The sequence below is a fragment of the Triplophysa dalaica genome, chromosome 6, assembly GCF_015846415.1.
Source record: "Triplophysa dalaica isolate WHDGS20190420 chromosome 6, ASM1584641v1, whole genome shotgun sequence".
In the NCBI taxonomy this organism is placed as follows: domain Eukaryota; kingdom Metazoa; phylum Chordata; class Actinopteri; order Cypriniformes; family Nemacheilidae; genus Triplophysa; species Triplophysa dalaica.
The window spans coordinates 16,351,448-16,371,513 of record NC_079547.1 but is presented as its reverse complement, the minus strand read 5'-3'; the positions used below and the strand labels follow the sequence as shown (position 1 = coordinate 16,371,513).

The window sequence follows — 20,066 nt, the reverse complement described above, 5'->3', positions numbered from 1 at the left end:
CACAGATTTCAATTTGGGTCAAAAACTATTTGAAAGCAAATGAAACAAGGACACGGTACCACTGAGGCTGGCACAAAAGCTTTCTTCGTGGCACCTGGCACAGAGCGAAATAGTTTCTGACGGGCTTATAAATCATAGAACAATCATCTGACACAAGCCAAACATTTCTGACGTTGTAATTTCCTGAGGAGACCGGTGTTATCAGTCTCCAACATAATTCCAGTCTCATCACCTCAGACACTGATGCACCGTACCCACAATATTATGCCTGAGAGGAAAGATAAACAAGCCTTCAGCGAGGAAGAGCACATAAGCTGTGTTTACCCAACTGCAGGCAAAGACTGAAGGCTTACATTCAATATGCCACATTCTCATGATGCTATTTTTGGTAGACTCTCATCCAAAGTCTAGCTCTTTTAGAAACCGCTGTTGTTTTATTCTTGTCATTTGTAAGATGAATACTGGTGGGTTACATGTTCAACTTTTTTAATTTTTTTTGTCTTTCCTCTTAAGCTGACATTAACATTAATCACTCTCTCTAAGAACGTCTCCCGGTTTGAGGTATCATTACATAATCCTCTGCACCACAGCAGCTTTTACACTTTAAGATTATGCTAATGGATTTATAGCTGAATCTAGACCCCAGGCTCAACGCAACACAGCCCTAATATGCAATACAATGAAAACACGCTGAATAACCTTCCCTCGATTACTGAAGTTAATTGGAAAAAGCAGCGCCGGGGATTTGTGTGTAAAACTGATATCAAGCGATTCAGTAAACTGCATTCAGAGGTGAACCACTGTCAAATCATGGTTAAATATTAATATGGAGTCCATAATTGAGTGGAAAGGAGAGCTGCAGCTGATACCTTATTGTCCTTGGTGAGATCTTCGTCTTTTTTGGGAGCATCCAGGTCGGTGACCCCGCGATTGAACTCATCCATTGTGCTGTCAGGGAGGGGCAGCTCCTCTGCATCAATGTCAGTCTCTTCTGCAGCTGGCTTTTCGGCCCCTGTCAGTTCCCGCCCTTTAGAGAGAAACAAATCAATGTGCTAAATAGAAGACAGTGGATGATCTTACCTTTATTGTGAGAACTACAAAGCACAAAATGGCAATTCACTTCTCACTTTGGGCCACTACTGTATATGTGAAATTATCGGAGAATCGTCAGGTTTTATCCACTGAAGATTGGATCGTTCTTCTGGAAGGTGGGGCTTTCTTTGCTTGAGCGGCCATATTTAGCATTGCCTTCCTCTCCATGGTTCAGTTTTGCGTCTTGTTAATATATATTATCTTTGTTAAAACCCCCTACGGCTTTATTTGATCTTCAGAACTAAAATACAGTTTTTTTTAAGTGTTGTTGTGGGTTTTTTGGTTACAATGGGAGTGTATAGGGATAAAACTATCCTTTTTTGATGAACTATTCTTTTACGAAATCGGCAGCCCATGAAAGCTTTTTAATCTTTACAACTTTGAAGTCTTTTAAGTTTCCTCTTGCGTGTAGCAAAAAAATAATACAGCAATGTGACCATTCTATTTTAAAGTGTAATATTTCATGTATAGTAGGAAAAAAAAATTTGTTCACGTTATGAACAAAACAGAATGGTTAAAAAAAGAAGATACATTACATTTTTCAAAAGATAACATTTTTTAATCGTGATTAATCACACACTTTTTGTGCGATTAGCTGCGATTAATCGCACACGTATAGTGAAATTAAACATAAACTATTTATTTTATTTAACATGTTTATTTTCGTGCTGTCAAATGATTAAAATAAAATGAATTAACTAATAATACACAGCTTTTATGTTTTTAAATATACTCTTACATTCCAATAACTTCAAATTGCATCTCCAAATTAATGTAGAAACAACACATTTCTTTAACAGCTTCATTTTATGAATGAAAACAAACATTCTAATATTGTTGGTTTTCTTACTGATGTCTTTATTAAAAAAAATATTCTGCTGATCAAACCCAATTATAACCTAAGTATAATGCAGGTAGGAAATATACAGATATAAATAAAGTTCCCAAACACTTTACAGTCTTTCCTGCTAAATACATGAAACACAGAAAAATCCTCAATAAAGCTACAAAATCACATTGATTTCTTCTTTTCTTTTTCTTGATCTTTGATTTACATTAGTGACCGGAGTCACAGCAGCACGTTTAGGAGCTGCTGCTCTAAGCAGGTCTAATACGGTCCTTTTTTCTACTCTTTGCATTGACTTTATTTTGCTCGTTGAAGACTGTGCTTGCAAAAATACTAGACAAAATGTGCTTTCTGGCATAATCTTGTGTGTTTTTTCTCATTCAAGCATAAAAGAGAAGTTAATACCGGTGCACTGTCTGACAGATTCTGACGCAGCCTTTAGACCAGACGGGACCACTGTTGCGTTGCGTTGAGCTGTGTTCTACAGCCAGAAGCTGTCAATCTATACATGGACATGTCACTACAACCATTTCAAATCTCGCCTTAATAGTTTAAAGGCCTTTATATGCATAACAGCGTGGTTATATAATGTAATGCTAGACAATGATGACAGAAAAAACGAATGTTACATTAATGCCGTTAAATACCTTGGCGTAGCTCTCCTGCGGCTTAGTGGTTAGAGAATGGCGTTAACAACACCAAGGTCATGGGTTCAATCCCAGGGATTGCACATAATTAGAAACAAATTTATAGCATAATGCACTGCAAGTCGCTTTGGATAAAAGCATCTGCCAATTGCATACATGTAAATATTTTTTGCGTGTAAATCTGAAAACATTAATCGCATGTTATGATAACATCCCTAATTATGATTTACAGCCATTGTCCTTTTGACACAATCTCTCACATCCCTAAAAGTCATCCTTATAAATTGTGGATAATAATTGTCTCTCTGCACGAACACTGGGTCAGTAATGAAGCTGCTAGTTAAGCCCAGTCAGTCCCATCCATGCAACACAGCCTTGTGCTCCCTGCGAGGATTAGAAGCAGCGCGTGGGCTACAGGGGCTCATCTGCATTTGAAAGGATATAATTTCCAGAGGGAACAAACAGAGAGTGGGAGGACGATCAGGCTGAACCCCGTGGCCCATGCACCGTGAGATCTGCCCCACAGACGCTAGTGATCAAGGGCGCCGTTCCACGCCGCCTATCAAAGCCCTGGCACAAAAAGACTTCGACTAATTTATTGTGCTGGATTGCGGGCAAATGTCTCTAACAACTCCATGGATTTTCTCTTTTCTAAATCAAAGCGTGTTAGAGATCCGCAGTGACATGACTCATCTGTAATCTCATCACACAAGTTTAAGGGTGACACCGAGCCAACCAATTACGGAAAGCTAAAAGACGACATTGATGAAGAAGAGAGAGAATTCGTTTCTGTACCTGGTACTCCGGAGTCGGTGCAGGTCTTGTCACCGTCACTGCCACCATCCTCCTGGCCATCTGCATTCTGCTGGGTGTGCTGCAGACTGAGTTTGTGACAAACCTCGAAGGCCTGACCCACCGTTCGGACTATCCGCATGGCTTGGCTCTGCAGGGCACAGATTAGTATTCATTATTCATAATTCATCAGAAGGGAAGGTAGAAGGAATACATGCATACCGAAGCAATATCAGATGTTTATTAATATGCCTATATTCTTTAGATGGAGCATAATATACACTGGATAAACAACATGTACGGTATATTCTTCAACTACCCAAATACAATGTAGACAGCACAAAACAACTAATACAGATATTCATAAAAAAGACAGAGAATGAGTTTATATTTGCTGCACTGGAATAGTTATTATTCTTACATCCTATGTCTGACTTTTTAAGGTTGTTTAGTATGGTAGCTTGAAGAGCAAATCCCTGTATTATCAGCACACTGCAGAGATATTCGCTTTGTGACATTTAGCTGTGAGAATGTCAGGGAAGAACCACAGGAAATATGTCAGTAGGACAGAGAAGAGTTTAATGGCTCAGGGTGTCTAGAGGAGTTCAGCTTGTTGAACATCACCTTGCCACTTTCTTTTGCTCTATTATTTTTTAGATAGTTTGCCAGGATATGGTTTAAAAATTGGACCAAAAATGGGAGCACAAGTTAGGTTAAGAAATGTTGCTACTTACATCAAGCCAAGGGACTCAAATAAAGAAGAATTTCTTTGATGTGACTCATGCCTGTTTTTAATGACCTATGACTGTATTTTATTATTTTATTATTTTCCTAATTTCATATAATATATTGTTAATAGATAACGCAGAATACAAGGATGCTTTGAACCATGCATAAAACTAAATGCTTTCTGAGATTAGAACTGAGTACTTCTGAAAGTCCACTGATGATGCACATTTCGTCATGCTCTAAGAATAAAAACTTGCCTTGAGAGTTTGAAATACTACTTTGTACCAAAGAGGAATGTACAAATGGGCAAATGAAAGAAGTATATATTGAATTTAATTCAAAATGATTAAAGGAGTAGTTCACGTCAACCCCCATTGACTTGTTGTAAAGTGAATGTAAAGGGTTTCCTCATTAAAATGTCACATTAAATGACAATATAGAAATGTAAACTAGACAGTGTGGTATTACAGGAAAAACAATAGAAAATAAATACAAATAAAACTGTTAAACTTTATATACGAATATAAATAGATAATAACTTACAAAGAGATAGATAATAAACAACAAAATAAATAAATAAAATCTGATAAAAATACATATTTTTTTCTGCTAACACTGATGGAACAAATGGAACACAAAGTCTCCATTTCGAGACCCACTACCAGTCACTGCGGGGTTTGCAGTTGAGACCATCCATTAAGTGTCCCGATGTCAATCAATCCACTTTCTCTGGGGACCATTACTAAACAATGCAATTCCACAAGACCACCCTACAGTATTCCACAAAATAATGTGACGAAAAATACATCCATTTATACAAAGGGCTTCAACCTTTTTTGTGTAAACAATAACGCGAATAGAAAGCAATGGAATAAAAGTACAGAACAAGCTACAGAACGCATTCGATCTCGTGCAGAGCAGATAAAAAGCTGTTAATAAAGGATGCTGCCATATTACCTAATTTATAGAATATACATATAGGCTAAACACTTGAGTCTGCAGCATTTACAGCTCACTCTGCAATCAAATAACGTCAATCCGTCAAGCATTTTAAATAATAAAATATTGAAATTTGTCATTAAGTAATGGTTAACATAACCGTATGTAGCTTTAGATTGTTATATCCTTTTTGTTTTATGCCTGCATGCCGCGCTTCTGTCCGCATTTTCGGCATCGCAGCAACACAGGTTGCGCATGGCTCCAGTGAAATTATTATTATGCCACTTTGATATGACATAATTAGCACAAACCTACCCGTTTTTCTCCTTCAAAACAACCCCACAATTAGTCTTTCAAGGGGTCATTACTGAGTGTGCTGCCATTGGCACAAAGGAAACGCATGCTAGATCTGACCTAAAATTTAAACATTTCGTTCCTGATACACTTTTAAAAATGATTAATAATAATTTTTTCAGACATATTTTTTAACATGTTATTTAAAAGGTTTTCAAACGAAACATTACAAGGAAAGTAATTCAAATTATAAAATTATATCAATTTTTTTGTGTAATAGACTGTTGTTTTCAATGTCGACTGGTAGTAGCTTACTGTTTAAATGACTAGTCGATTAGTCCCGCACATCCCTAAGTGGTACCCTATTTTACTACAGTGCTTACATTTGAAAACTATTAGAAATAATCGCTATTAATATACAGAGTCATATACTTGCAGAATACATTTTAATTTTAAATCATTCATTATAATGATAGAAAGACAATAAAACAAGACATTTTGAATTCTAAACTTCTTCATAAATTCTTTAACTGGTGTTAAACTTGTTTTCCTTTTTGTTCCACAAATATTACTATGTGATCAAAAAAATTATTGATGGATCCCTGCTGCGCCCTGACGACCCCCTGGGTTAACCCAATTAAAAATTGTGATGGATGTGCATGAAAACAAATCAATGACACTATTATGTTTTTAGACTGAAGACAATGAGAGGAAAAACGATCAGTACAGACGTGTTCCAGTTTATTGAGGGCACACTTGAGCAATTGTGCCTGAACTGTACAATTACTCTGAGAAGCTCTGAATGACTGTGCGAGCGAGAAATGGGCCAGACGGGGCTTTTTACTCAAATGAGCAACTTCTTTTTAAAGAGTCTTGGTTAGAGAAAAGAATACTTTTGCTTGTTTGCCTTTCTCCACTGTCACACGCCTGTATAACCAATAGCCTCTGTGAAAATCTGTAATTGTTCTTGATGAGAGGAATGTGTATTATATCAAGTTCATGCATTAGACTGTCATAATTACTTTCTTCTAAGCTACCAAGCCTTCCATTTACCAGTCATTATACTTTGAAGGGTGCAAAATGGCTAAATCTAAACCCAGCTAAGATTGAGCAAAAGCCTATGAACAAAGAGTACAACTAAACAAAGTCTGTTTTTAAAGATTACTGTAAATTTCCAATCAGCCTATAGTGGATGTTCTGTATCGATCAGCCTTACTTGAAAGTTCTTGCTCAACATGTTACAAAACAAAGCGAAAGAAGGCTAAGATCAAATGAAGAAAAAAGGGATGCTTTGTGAGTTTAGCTGTAAAGCTTTTATAAGTCTTCAAGTCTTGACTGTCTTGACTTAATAAATGCTTTATTATATTCATTATAACAGTTTCCCGGAAATGGATTTGCAGACTCTAACACGAGTACATTCCAAACCTGTATGACTAACTTCCTTCTACAAAACACAAAAGAAAATAGATTTTAGAAAATATCCTATTTTGCGTTCCACAGAAGCAAAAGTCTTAAACAGGATTTAAATGACATGAGATTGAATAAATTATGTCAGATTTATTTGGGGGGGTAAACTGTCCCTTCTTTTAGTTTTCCTATTTTTACAAAACCCTTTTTCCATGTCAGCAAAAAGTGTGGGATGTTGTGTTTGTACAGTCTTGCTCTTACAGTGCTATTCTGTATCTTTAACTTGATATCTTATTTTTTATACATCTCTAGTACTGTCTGTTCCTAATAACCCAAGCACTTCACTATATATTCCTGTATACAAACTAGAGCTGGGTCTCCATTCTGATGTTCCGTTTCGATTCCAATTCACAAGCTCTCAATTCGAGTCAATGTTTAAGATTTATAAAATACTAAAACCAGGTCTCTTGAGCATCTGCCAACTCAGAAAACGTGAAAAAAGACAAATCATTAACTTGTTTTTATGTGAGCCTATCTCTGCAAGCCTGTGAGAAAACGAGTGCTTCAGAAATCACTCTCTTAATGACGTAAGCAGCCGACTTATTATTATACAAGGCTGAAACTTCACAGACACATTATGTGGACCCCTATGATTTATATTACATTTGTGTAAAACTAGAAAAAAAAAACCCCTTTAAAGGATTTTAGTTAATATTACAACAACATTATGTTTTATATTTTTATTTCATATTTTGTTCATTTTAAACCTAATTTTGAGCTTATAAATAGCTGAATTCAGGTTATCTGGGCCACTTTTTGTCATTTATCTTAATGTCAAAAGTGTCTCAATCAAAATGAATTCACCCCTAAGAAAATAAATAAATGTTAGAATGTAAAGGTTATTTTACATTTAAGATACAGAATAACAATTCGACCACACACCCACATCCACCATGTTTATTAAACAATGAATGAACAATATGCTCCCTGTTAAAATTTAGATTTTTACATGTTTTTGCCGAGCCCTAATACAAACTCTCAATGTTATGCGTCAGAGGGACAAATACTGTCTAGCACCTTTCTCTCTTTGTTTAAAGACCTTGTTTCCACTGTATTTGTACTCTTTTTTCTAATTTTGCTTTTCCTGATGTTGTGAACAAATTGCTAATAGAAAATGAAACCAGTCGAGCAGAAAAAGATTAGATTCCAATACGGAATCTCCCTGAGAAATACTTATAGCCGTCAAGCTATTTAGCAATTACAGTTTTGATCTAAATTCACGCCTGATTTCAGTGTTAAGATTGCCACCCGAAGCTTGCGAGTGACATTCTACATTTCTACTGCTTTAAACATCAAGCTCTGTCTGAATTTCACATACATGCTCTGCAGCTGAATCACTGTATTTCTCTGCATGCTAGACTGATTGAGAAGAAAATCATAGCTGTTCATAGAAGTGCATTTTAGTTTAATGCATAAGGTCTGCTTTTTCCCTTTTGTGATGGGATTTTCAACTACATGCCCGAAGGTATAATAATAGTTGTGTGCGGACGTGTGCTTGAAAGCCAGAGAGATGTGTCAGTAGCCTTCATTCACTTAAAAATAGAACTTCAATGATAGGATTGTGTTATCCACAGAAACGATCGGCACTAAAAGAAACGCTCGGAGTGGCGACCCACCTTTTTCTTTGATTTGAAGACGTTGCAGCGGAATACATTGCTCTGTCCGTCTCTTGCTATGTAACTGAAGATCTTCAGATCTTGAGAGTCATGTGATACGTAGAATATCCTGTGAATTCAAATGAAAGCGAGGATTAGAAAACAATATTAGTAGACTACCATAGTAGGAAAAATTCCTTTAGGCAAGGCAAGGCAAGTATATTTATATAGCACATTTCATACACAAGGGCAATTCAAAGTGCTTTACATAAAATGATTTGCAGAAAGAAATAAAACATATCTTTAAAATGCAAATGATTTAAGATCACAAATACAGTGTACATATAAAAAGAATAAGAGCAAAATAAAAATTAATTAGAAATAGTGCAGTTGATGTAAACCAGCACAGTCAGTGCTCAGGTTGTAAATGCACAGCTAAACAAGTGTGTTTTTAATCTGGATTTAAAAGTAACTACTTTTTGTGAACATCTGATGTCTTCTGGAAGCAGATTCCAGCTACGGGTGGCGTAATGGCTAAACGCTGACTCGCCCTGTTTTGAGTGAACCCTTGTTATCTCTAACTGACTTGATCCTGATGATCTCAGAAGTCTGTTTGGTTTATATTCAATGAGCATATCTGAGGTGTATTTAGGTCCTAGACCATTGAGTGATTTATAGACAATTAATAATACTTTGAAGTTGATTCTAAAAGTAACTGGTAACCAGTGTAAGGACCTGAGGATTGGAGAGATAGGCTTAGATTTTTTGGTTCTGGTCAGAATCCTGGCAGCAGCGTTCTGTATGAGCTGCAGTGGCCTGATGGTCTTTTTGGGAAGACCTGTAAGGAGTCCAGTTCAGTAATCCACCCTGCTGGTGATGAAGGCATGGACTAGTTTCTCTAAATCTTGGTTTGAGACAAAACATCTGATTCTGGCTATGTTTCTGAGATGGTAGTATGCTGATTTGCATATTGCTTTGACATGACTGCTGAAACTAAGGTCAGACTCCAAAATGACTCCATTTTTCTTTACACATTTTTTTTAGGCAAGCATCATTTCTGGGGCACATTTGTGACCCTGGATCACAAAACCAGTCTTAAGTAGCAGAAGAACATGTTTAGTAAAAGACAAAAATACATTGTATGGGTCGAAATTATCCATTTTTCTTAAATGTGAAAATCATTAGGATATTAAGTAAAGTTCATGTTCCATGAAGACATTTTGTACATTTCCAACCTTAAATATAGAAAAAACATAATTTTTATGAATGGATGTCCTGCTACGATGCCCCTGATAAACAAATTCAAAGGCCATTTTCTCAATATTTAGATTTTTTTGCACTCCCAAATTCCTGAGTTTTAAACAGTTGTATCTCAGCCATATATTGTCCAACTCATACATAAACAGAAAGCTTATTTAATCATCTTTCAGCTTATTTAAAAATCTAAATTTCGGAAAATTGTCCTATAAAACTGGTTTTGTTGTCCAGGGTCACATTTGACTACCATTGTAATTTTTCCTACTATGGTTCTATCAATGGTGACTTTGAGATTTATGAGCAATTCACTATAACTACAGTCTTCTGGGCCACTTTAACCTTGATGTTGAACTCTATCAGACCCAGGCATACACTATGACACTAACAGCAGTCTTGTACATGATTTCGATACACTCAGATTCAACAGTGATGGATACATGTACCTAGACAACTATCGCCTCAACTCTATTAACCAGCCAGAACGGTTGGGGACACGTCAAACTTACAGCCTTGGACAGATGGTAGAAAAAGCTTGGAGAAACCCAGCTCATTAATTGAATTCTCTTTCCTGTTGACACTTTGGGGAGGTTCGCCGCATCAGCGATTTCACGGATGACACATGCTGTTTAAGAGCTTTTTCCCTGCCACTTTAATTCATCAAGTCTGAAAGCAAAATGAGGAGCTGAAATATCTGCTTAGTGTATGTAACGGACAGACCACTTTTCTCATCATAATACAAGAGTGATATAACAGTCAAATCATTACAGTGCTATAACTTATTTTATAGGGTATTTTGCTTGATGAATGTGTAATTACGCATATAATGAGCATATCATGCTTATCAGAAGGCAATGAGCCTGTGACCAGGCTATACGATACGCCAGTGACAAAGTAATGAAACTTAAATATTCTAGGCAGGTAAATCCATTTGACACTGGCATGATGGGTTTGGCTGCTGATACACTTGCATATAGATAGATAGATAGATAGATAGATAGATAGATAGATAGATAGATAGATGCAGGATGATTTTATGTAGAACACAGTATATCACAAACAAACTAAAATCATTTGGAATTACACAGACTGAGTCACAAATGTGCTGTCCAGGTCTTACAGTCACAGATAGGACGGAAAATTTGACTTCACTGTGAATCACAAAAATACGTGACTCCCAATGTGTAGTCAGGGGAGCACTTGGAAAGTTTTGCATCATTAAGCCTAAAGTTTTTATCACCTACAAGTCGTAGCATCTCATTAAAATGTGAACAAATGAGTGTACTTTTGGGTCATTGCATGCGATTTCATACTTGCTCTATAGTATTTCACCATACAGAGTGAAAATAAAAACTTTGTTATATGTCCCATCTGGATTTAATCTTAAAAGAAATTTGCCATAAAGTCTTCTCAGAAAGTCTCTGATTACCAGTGAAAATGTCAAAACTTGACAAACATGCTCAAGAGTTTAATCAAAGAGGGGAAAATCTATTGGGGAGTCTGTTTTTTTCTCACACAACATTGATTGTTTAAGTCTGAAAATAAATGAATGCCTCTAATAATATTAAAGATCATTTTAAATGACATTCAGTAAAAGAAACACGTCATTTACGAAATCTAAATCTATTTTCACTTAAAAAATTAAGAATAAAGACAAATCAAAACATTATAAATGAAAGAGTGGTCTGATTATTGTATTTCTTCTGGTAAAACGTAATTTCCAAACTCCCTCACTCCTGTGGCAAATATTTATTATAAATAATAAATATTTATTACCACATCCACACAAAGCCAGAGCTTTCCAATCTGTTTTTCCATTTTCACGGCGTTGTCTCAAGAAATATTGGTGTACACACGCCAAATCAGTAAGTGGTGCTGTAATTCTGCCACACAGAGAAACACTAAAAACAGAGAAGAGGAATTAAAGCTTGTGCATAAACTTTAGCCGTTTCTCAATATGCGTTGTTTAGCGGTCTTGTGTCCTCGTGTTCTTACCCTTATTCATCAATAACCATCAAAGTACGGTTCCAATATTCAATAACACAAGAACAGAGATCACATGAAAACTGTAGTAACTGATGAGAGACGGATGATGTGAGCTCCGATGCTTTACTCCTATTGGTAGTCATCATCTCAACTTTGTGGCGTCTCTAGACACCCCCACTTCCTGTCTCCAATTGTCATTGTCGCTCGTCTCGCCGGCTCTCCATTGAAATGAATGACATCGCTTTGTCGCTGGCGGTCTGAACGAGGCGTAAGGAAATATACGGATCGGCTGTACACACGAAAACACAAGGGTTGCGTTTTTAAATTTATCTACTCTGGGAGCCAGTTTAAAAAAATAGCGGTTTCAGGCTCCCAAAACTCCTGATCCGTGTGGACGAAAACAAAAATATGATACAAAATCTTTACGTATATAGCTGATCGGGTCTCTGTACGGTTGGCCTCATAGACAAAGCGTAAACCAGGGTTCCTACACATTTTCCATTTCGAAATGTTATACTTTTCCAGACTCAAACATGCAGACTTCCCAAAAAAAATTTCAGACAATATTTAACATCTGAAAAAAATAGTGGTTTTAAAAATCAAACTGTTTTTTGTATATTGTTTATAAATGTATATTATTATAATATTTTGCCAAATAATCAGTGGACTGTTATAGCTTTACCTCAAACAAATTAACACCAAACCAAGACATGTTATTGGAATTTTGTGCAATGTTCATAATTTGTCAAATTAAATAACTGTAAATTCAACCCACAGAAACCGAAGCATTGGCGAAATATAATTCATTAATGAACATAAAAAGAGAAATAACGTCCATTAACTTGACTTCTTTCAAAATTTGACGACGTTCAATCCAGGTAGACCAGATCCGAAATCAGTTATCTAGATGTATTGTACAATATTGGCAGCACTAAGTACAGTTTTGTCCTATTAAGCAATTTTTTCACAACTTTTAATGCATACCATGGTAAAAATAATAACTATCATGCGTCAGGGACCTAAAATGGTGGGTGCGACCGTGTGTTAAACATGTTTAGTCGAAGAGGTCGGGATCCCGACTGTCATACTGCTGCCTACCTGCGTGACGTCCAATCCCAGCAAACAGTGCTCCAACAGATTTGGTCTTGCGCCGATCTTTTGGCAGCGCTCAAAACATGCTCCAAACTTCATAAAAATACATTTATTATCATAAATTCTTCATTTTATATTTTAGAAAACAGGAGAAGGCAATAGTCTGGAAATTCATAATTTTCTCAATACTCAATTATCTTCTTCCATACTAATCCAGACCTAGAAAACAATCACAAAAAAATCTGTACTTTTCCAAAAGCATAGGAACCCTGGTAAACACCTGAGGTTTTAACATTGCAGCTAAAGACAAATATGAATCATTGATGCACCTGTTAATAACAGCAGGCCAGTTTCCACTACCCATGGTGCAAAGTTTCTGCTCCGGGTGACAATAAATGCCCACAAATGTCACTACCACTCTTCAGACAGGCATTCAGAGCTGACACAATCCCAGTCCCATCATTTTAAGTGTCCCCATATACACATGAATCAGTCTCTTCAGTTTGCAATCAAACTAACTTGCAGAAGCTATCAAATGCCTCCTGGGGTAGATGTTCCTCATTTAGCTGACTGCTGGAGAGCAAAATGATGATCACTTAACTATGTTCAAGCAATTATACACTCAAAATTCATCTTCAGGGTGAAAATAATCAGGATGTGACGACTGGTCTGATACAAAACTCATCCCGTTTTGGATCGGTCCCTATCACGTCCAACAAGTCAAATGAATGTGTTCTCACATTAAACCCCTCCATTGGAGAGGAAAGTGTGCCAATGGGTCCAATCATTTGCTGGCCTCATTCCTGCCACACAACAAATAAATATTGCCTTGACATGTCGTCTTGCTCATCCAGTGAGTCAGGGGATTGTATGGGCATGGTGTCAGGTTCGAGCTGCATATTTTAGTGACCAATGATGAATGTGTTTTGATTAGACAAAAGTACATGGAAGACACAGAGGTACACAAAGGGGATTTATATCTTTGGCATATAACAACTGTTCTGCTTAAAGGGCCGGTGGATTATCGGCATCTAGCTGTAAGGTTGCGAATTGCAACCAATGGCTCACTCCACTTCTCGTCCTTCCCTTTCACTATGCCGATTGACACAGGATTAAGATGTCTTCACATCTTTGCTTCTTTGCCGAAGGACATAGCATATTTATTGAAATGTATGTTTGGGGCTACTGTAGAAACATCATGGTGAATTCATTATGTGTGGTCTGTATTCACCTCTGATGACATAGTTATGTATATTATATTGCATTTGTGTCAATAGATCTTCCAAGAAATTACACACTAGACCTTTAAGTGCCTAAACAGACATTGTACCTTCCTCTTCAGCTTATTGGATGCTGTACTGATTTCCATCCAAATTTGCATTTCCTTCAGAATAACATTCCATAAACTTAATTTCCCCAAATTAACTGTGTGATAGTCTATTATAGTCTATTTTCATAAATGTGCCCCAGAGTTGTACCGTGACATACCCGCCGGCCCTTTAAACAGATGAAATTACGTGGACACCAAATTTTTATATTGTTTTTTTTTCCCATGCGAAGCCAAACACTTATTATCTCTTAATGATAATGTCACAGTGTTCATGCAAATACGAAGTGGAATGTTGGGTCTTCTGCCTAATTTCTCAAAAAGAGCTCATGAATGCAAAATGGCTCAATTTAGCATGATTGGAGTGAATTAGAATTTGTATAGATCAAGTGGGGGCATTTATTATTTCTCCTATGATTATTTTATCAGCTGGTGTGACGATATATAAATCATGTGAATATCATAAATCTTTCTGAACCAAAGTCTAAGAGCGCTTTTCCACCATCGTGCCGAATCGTTCATGTTGCTTAATTGTTCCACTCCGTGCCAATCCATGCCACATACGTACTGTGAATGGTTTCATTTTCCTCCTCAGGGCTGATAACGGAAATTTTTAGAATGGAAACACAAATGTGTCAGGCGCCCCCTTGGCTACACAAGAGACTGAGCTATAACGCCTCTGCATGCATTCATTAGCCACGATTCGGCACGGTTAAACAACCTTGGCGAATTTTCCGAGCTGAGAACAGTTTGTAATTGTGCCGTGTCGAACCAGGCTCACCTGGAAACATAACTGCAAACATTTTAGACCGTGCTTGGAACGGTTTGGCGTGATGGTGGAAAAGTAGAGGTGCTCCGATTGATCGCTCGCCGATCACTTTGGGCAAGTATGGTCTCTGAAAAGCCGATCAGATGACGGAAAATTTGTAGAGACATTAAAAAAAAAAAAAAAAACACCACCAACCTCTATAGACATTTGAAGGTTAGTCACGTAAAGGTGTGTTTTCAAAGTTAGTTAGCTCGTAGAGAGAGTGGGATAGTTCAGCAGCTGGAGCACCACTCAGCTGCAGAGATCGAGTCCACCGAAAATTCATTTTTTTTACCAGTGATGGAAAAATCTGAAGGCACTGCGTCATTTTGACGGACTACAATAAAGGCGATTTGTAATTCCCCTATTTATCATTTCGTGTCAATAGAACGTGATCGTGAATGGATTGAATGTGATTGTGAGTGGAAGAAGGTAGGCTATCGCAAAGCGACGTGTTTTTCGTTTTCATTAGCTTACTCTCAAATGCCTGCTCAGTTTTGCTAAACGCGCATGTGGTCAAGGTGCATATGCATCCGTCACTTCCCGCGTCCCGTGCACGCATACATACCGACGTGCTGTGGTGCCATCTTTACAGAGTTTTACCTCATAAAATAGCGTCTTTTTGGATAAATATTAGTCTCTCTCTGCGTTTTCTCTGTTCAGTGAGCGGCACAAGCAGCACATATAAGACCAAACCACAGCTTTCTTGTGAGTACAAAACACATTTTACAGGCATCTGTTATTGTTACTCATTGGACATATGAACGTAAACATTTGCTTGTAATTAGATTATTGTTTTATGTCCGAGAACAGAAACATTGAATAAATAAATGAACAGTCTAAATTAAAAGACTAGCGCAACCTCTCCTCAGCTGTCAGTAAAACATTTTTAAAAGCATCAACCCTACTGCAAGGACAGTAAGAAGCATAAAGAAATATCAGATTATCAGATAAAATAATGTAATAAATTTGATTTGATCACGGACACTATATATTGTGGAAGAAAAAAGGGTTTCTGGGACTCTTGTCAAAGGCTGCTATGTTTTATGTAAATATTTTAATTACCAATATTAATTTGTTAATTCACTAGACTTTCTATTATCTTAATTTGACTACTTGATATAAATTTGTAGTAGAGTAGGCGGGGCGAGACCGTGGTTCGAGTCCGGTGAGTAATTGTGAATTAGCGCCAGCTGTGCACACACCGGCCTCGAATCACGTAGGAGATGGGAGCATATAAAAGGAACGAGCAACCGGACCGTCGAAGAGAGAGGACCGGGCCCGAACTTATGTTATGTTTGTATTTATATTTATGTTCATGTTATGTTCGCCGGCGGTCGTCCGTGAGGGGCCGCCGGCTGTTATATTAATTTATTAAATGTTTAAAATGTCTTTCGGTTCCCGACTCCTTCCTTCCTTTTATGGAGATGTGTTACAAAATTGTTGTTAAATATAGTTTAATAAGTAACGGTACTGAGAAAGCTTCAAATAGCTCCTGTAATCGGTGATCGGTATCGGCCGATACAGCTTGCAGTGATCGAGGATCAGCCCCAAAAATCCTGATCGGGAGCACCTCTATGGAAAAGCGCTCTAAAACTCTAACTAAGTCAATTTAATAAAATTTAGGTCGAAGGACCTTTTTGTACTCCAATGAAATGCATTGCGATAAATGAGGTGAATCCAATACCTGGCATATAAACAAAAGCGCGTCATCACAGGCAATGTTAAATTTTAGGACCCAACTTGACCTAACTCCAAAATCTCTCTTTTTATTTCCACTCCAAGTGAGTTAAAACAGACTTGCAAGCTTTTACAGTTTTACAGTGGGTGTTAGAGAGCATAAAAATCGAACACAAACCTGACACAAACCCATGCAACTTTACACATACAAAAAGGAAAAACTCACATGATCAACCTGAGAACCAAATGCAGTCAAAACAGCTTAAAACAAACACAACTGATCTGCCCTTCCTAGAGAAACACAGTAGAAGGTAAACAGAGAAAGAGACAGCGTAGGAGGAAAGAGGACTACTGCTGACAAAGCCATTTAAACTTTTCATTAGCAAAGCATAACAACGGCTGGCTTTCCCCTTAAAACCAGCACCGTTCCAGCACACAGCCTTAATAACACTAGCTGAGCTTTTTTGTGTTTGTCATGTCATTCACAAACCTGTATGATTTTCTTTCTTCTGCAGAACACAAAAGAAGAAATTTTGGGGAACGCTGGTAACCTAAACAACAAGACTGCCATTGTTTGGACTACAGAAGAAAGAGCCATGCAGCATGATGGTGAATAAATGATGCATTGCCACTTTAAAAATAAATCTGGATGTGTTTTGGATAGAAAAGCACATAAGAAATGCCTATAGACCCCTTTTGTGCTGACGTCACAATTACATCACGGCATTACCTGGAGGCAAAACAAGGGGAAAACTGGAGGCAGCCAATACAAACCAGCACAGAGTTGGCTACATAATAAATGTAAAATATCTTGCTGTGTTGTTAGGTGCCAGAATCGACAGATTACAGACTCTTATCTGATATTTTAACACAAACCTAATGCAAATGCAATTGTGTTAAGTAGCTGCATTTGCCACTTTAAGTACATATAAGCATCTAAAAATGTATACGCTCTCAGTTTCTCTTGACTATACATGCCTGTATGTGTGGATGTAAGACCACTTAAAGTAGACATCATATGATAACCACCCTATTTCTGTGTTTAAGTGCGATAATCGGGTCCCCGGTGCATCTAGCAACCAAGAACCCAGTAAGTTTGTTTTGTTGTGCCTTACCCTGCAAGCATGTGAGGAATCGAGTCGTTCAGATTAAGCACCGGTTGTGATGTTCACAGCGGATTTTCTTATAATGTTACCGCCTCTTAATCTACACAGTTCCACCCACCGCGCTCCGCCATTGTTGTTTTTTCACAAGCGACAGCGCTGTACGTGATGCCATGGCTAAAGTCTGTGGACAAAATGCGATGATGTCGTTGCACAGAGTCCAAACCTAGGAGGAGACAGCAGTGGATTTATTTTATTTTTTTATCAGAAACCATAAGTAAAAACCTGCTTGTTTGCACGAATCACTTCAAGCCGGAGTGCTTTTCAACCTGGGACAGTACAAGCAGGATTAGCTGCAAAGATGTTCCTCAAGAGGGATCGAGACCGACTGCACGAGACAAAACTGCCGATGTGAGTTATATTTATCAACAGTCTGAGTTGACATAAATGTACCGTATATATAGAAGGATAACGTTAGCATATGATAGCGTTCCAAGTGCAGATGGACCCTGGGAGTTTAGCTGTATGCATGTTAATACATTATGTGCATTAATATGCTCAGCTGCGGCAAGCTGTTTGTTTTGCTAATGAACAGGGGCGAAGACTGCAGGTTAGTTTCGTTTTAAACGTCTCTAATCATACGTGCTTAGGCTGAAAAACCATTCACAGTTTAGTAGTTATGCTTTCACGTTGTGTGTGTAACGTTATAACTTGTCAACTACAAGCGCTTAAATCTACGTTATTCCGCTGAGATCTGCAGGTGCGCAATCTGTGGATTTTAGGCAAACATAAACGGAAAACGTGAGCGCTGTTTGCTGTCACGGATTTGTTTTTGGTCCAGGATGAATGACTTGAGATGTTTAAGACAAAACTATTCAGGAAACATTATTTAGCAAAACAATTCCCATGGCTTCTGTGTTTTGTTGACAAGCCAGACGGAAGCGGGTGGGGTTCGGTGTAACTCATCATTTAAAGAGACATGCAATAAAAAGGTGTGCTGTGAGCAGAGCTGTTTTTTGACGAGGCAAGAAGGGTTTTGGTTACACAGCGATTGAGTATTTTTTAGCGAAATATGTTCCAGACATTTCATGAAGACCCTAATAAATCATATCAACTTGTTGAAAGTGGTCGTATGAGGCGACCTTTAACTGGAATGGAAGGTAATCCTGACAATTCATCCATCTATTGAATAAGTGTGTACAGGTCTTCCAATATGGTTCCTTCTGTTAAAGTTCACATTTTCAACAGCAGTCGCAGGCAGTTACTGACCTTACACATTCAAATGAAATGGGATTTTCTCCAGTCATTGTCAAAAAAACAAGCTATCAAAACATGCTCGCCTGCGTTAGTAAACTGGCAGTGGAATCCACCTATGCTCCGCCCACAAAAAAACGAATCTACTTTGTTTACTAACAAAATAGGGGCCTATTGGCCACTGTTATGATATTGCCCACTGCCACAGTACTTCTGCATCCAACACACACACGTACACGGGAGAAATTCATTCCCATTTTTTAAGAAGATGGTGAAGAGATAAATGTGTACAGTAATGACCTTTGTCTTTCTTTCAGCTGCTCTGAATGAATGTGTCTGGTACACAGCGACAGGGCAAGGAGGAAGACAAGAGAATCTTAATCTCGTTGTCGGAAGCTGCCAGGCGGGTCAATAATTAAGAGTCATCCGTCCACTCCTAGGAGCCCCCAGTAACACATCTAATGAGACCTCTTTCTGGTGACTCCTCCTCTGGAAATCTGCAAGCGAACACAACTGTCTCCAACCTAAGACAGATGGTGTCACCTATCTCAAACCTGTCAGATCAAATGTCACTCAAGACATGTTTGTGCATATAAAATAATGTTTTCTAGAATAATATTGGCTTACAGAATTGTGAAGAACAACGAGTCAACCACTGTCTAGCATGCACAATACTAAGTACGGTAGTGTTTAAGATTTGATTAACACTAGGGATCCACCGATGTATCGGCTGCCGATATTAATCGGCCAATATTGGATTGATTTAACACCATCGGCATATCTGCAATAGCATGAAAAAGGCAGATACCGATGGTTTATTAGGGCCCTTTGATTTCCGTGAAGCAGAAAAGACAGATGGAAAGTAGCAAAAACGCCAGAAAGTACCGCTGAACAGCTTATGAAATTCAAATTGCGCTATGAATAACGCTAATAATTATTCAGCTGCTGTTTGAATATGTAATCTGCTTGTTCTACGTGTGAATGAGTGGTGTGGTTTTGTGTAACTAACTGTAGGGGACTTTTTAGGATCTGGTGGACGCGAACACATAAACTGAATCAGCGCTACTCTAAAAGCACATTTTTCAGTTTCATTTGAGTGAAGCTGATGTCAAACTTTGCCTCTCTTAAAATGTTAAATGGATCCAATTCATGTTCAGTAA

The 20,066-nt window shown here is 37.7% G+C and overlaps 1 protein-coding gene across 4 annotated transcripts in view; it reads right to left on the bottom strand.

Annotated features, from left to right (window-relative positions):
• nos1apa (nitric oxide synthase 1 (neuronal) adaptor protein a) overlaps positions 1–20,066 on the bottom strand; it is a 105,089-nt gene that overhangs the window by 39,182 nt on the left and 45,841 nt on the right. For all 4 annotated transcript variants that reach the window (XR_008906939.1, XR_008906938.1, XR_008906940.1 and 1 more), the window contains exons 5-7: positions 8,424–8,532; positions 3,382–3,529; positions 870–1,027 (exon numbers count right to left, since the gene is read on the bottom strand). Coding sequence is in view for 1 of the 4 variants with exons in the window: in XM_056749935.1 (XP_056605913.1) it covers positions 870–1,027; positions 3,382–3,529; positions 8,424–8,532 (415 nt within the window). In the remaining 3 variants the exon portion in view is untranslated. The remainder of the gene's footprint in view (positions 1–869; positions 1,028–3,381; positions 3,530–8,423; positions 8,533–20,066) is intronic.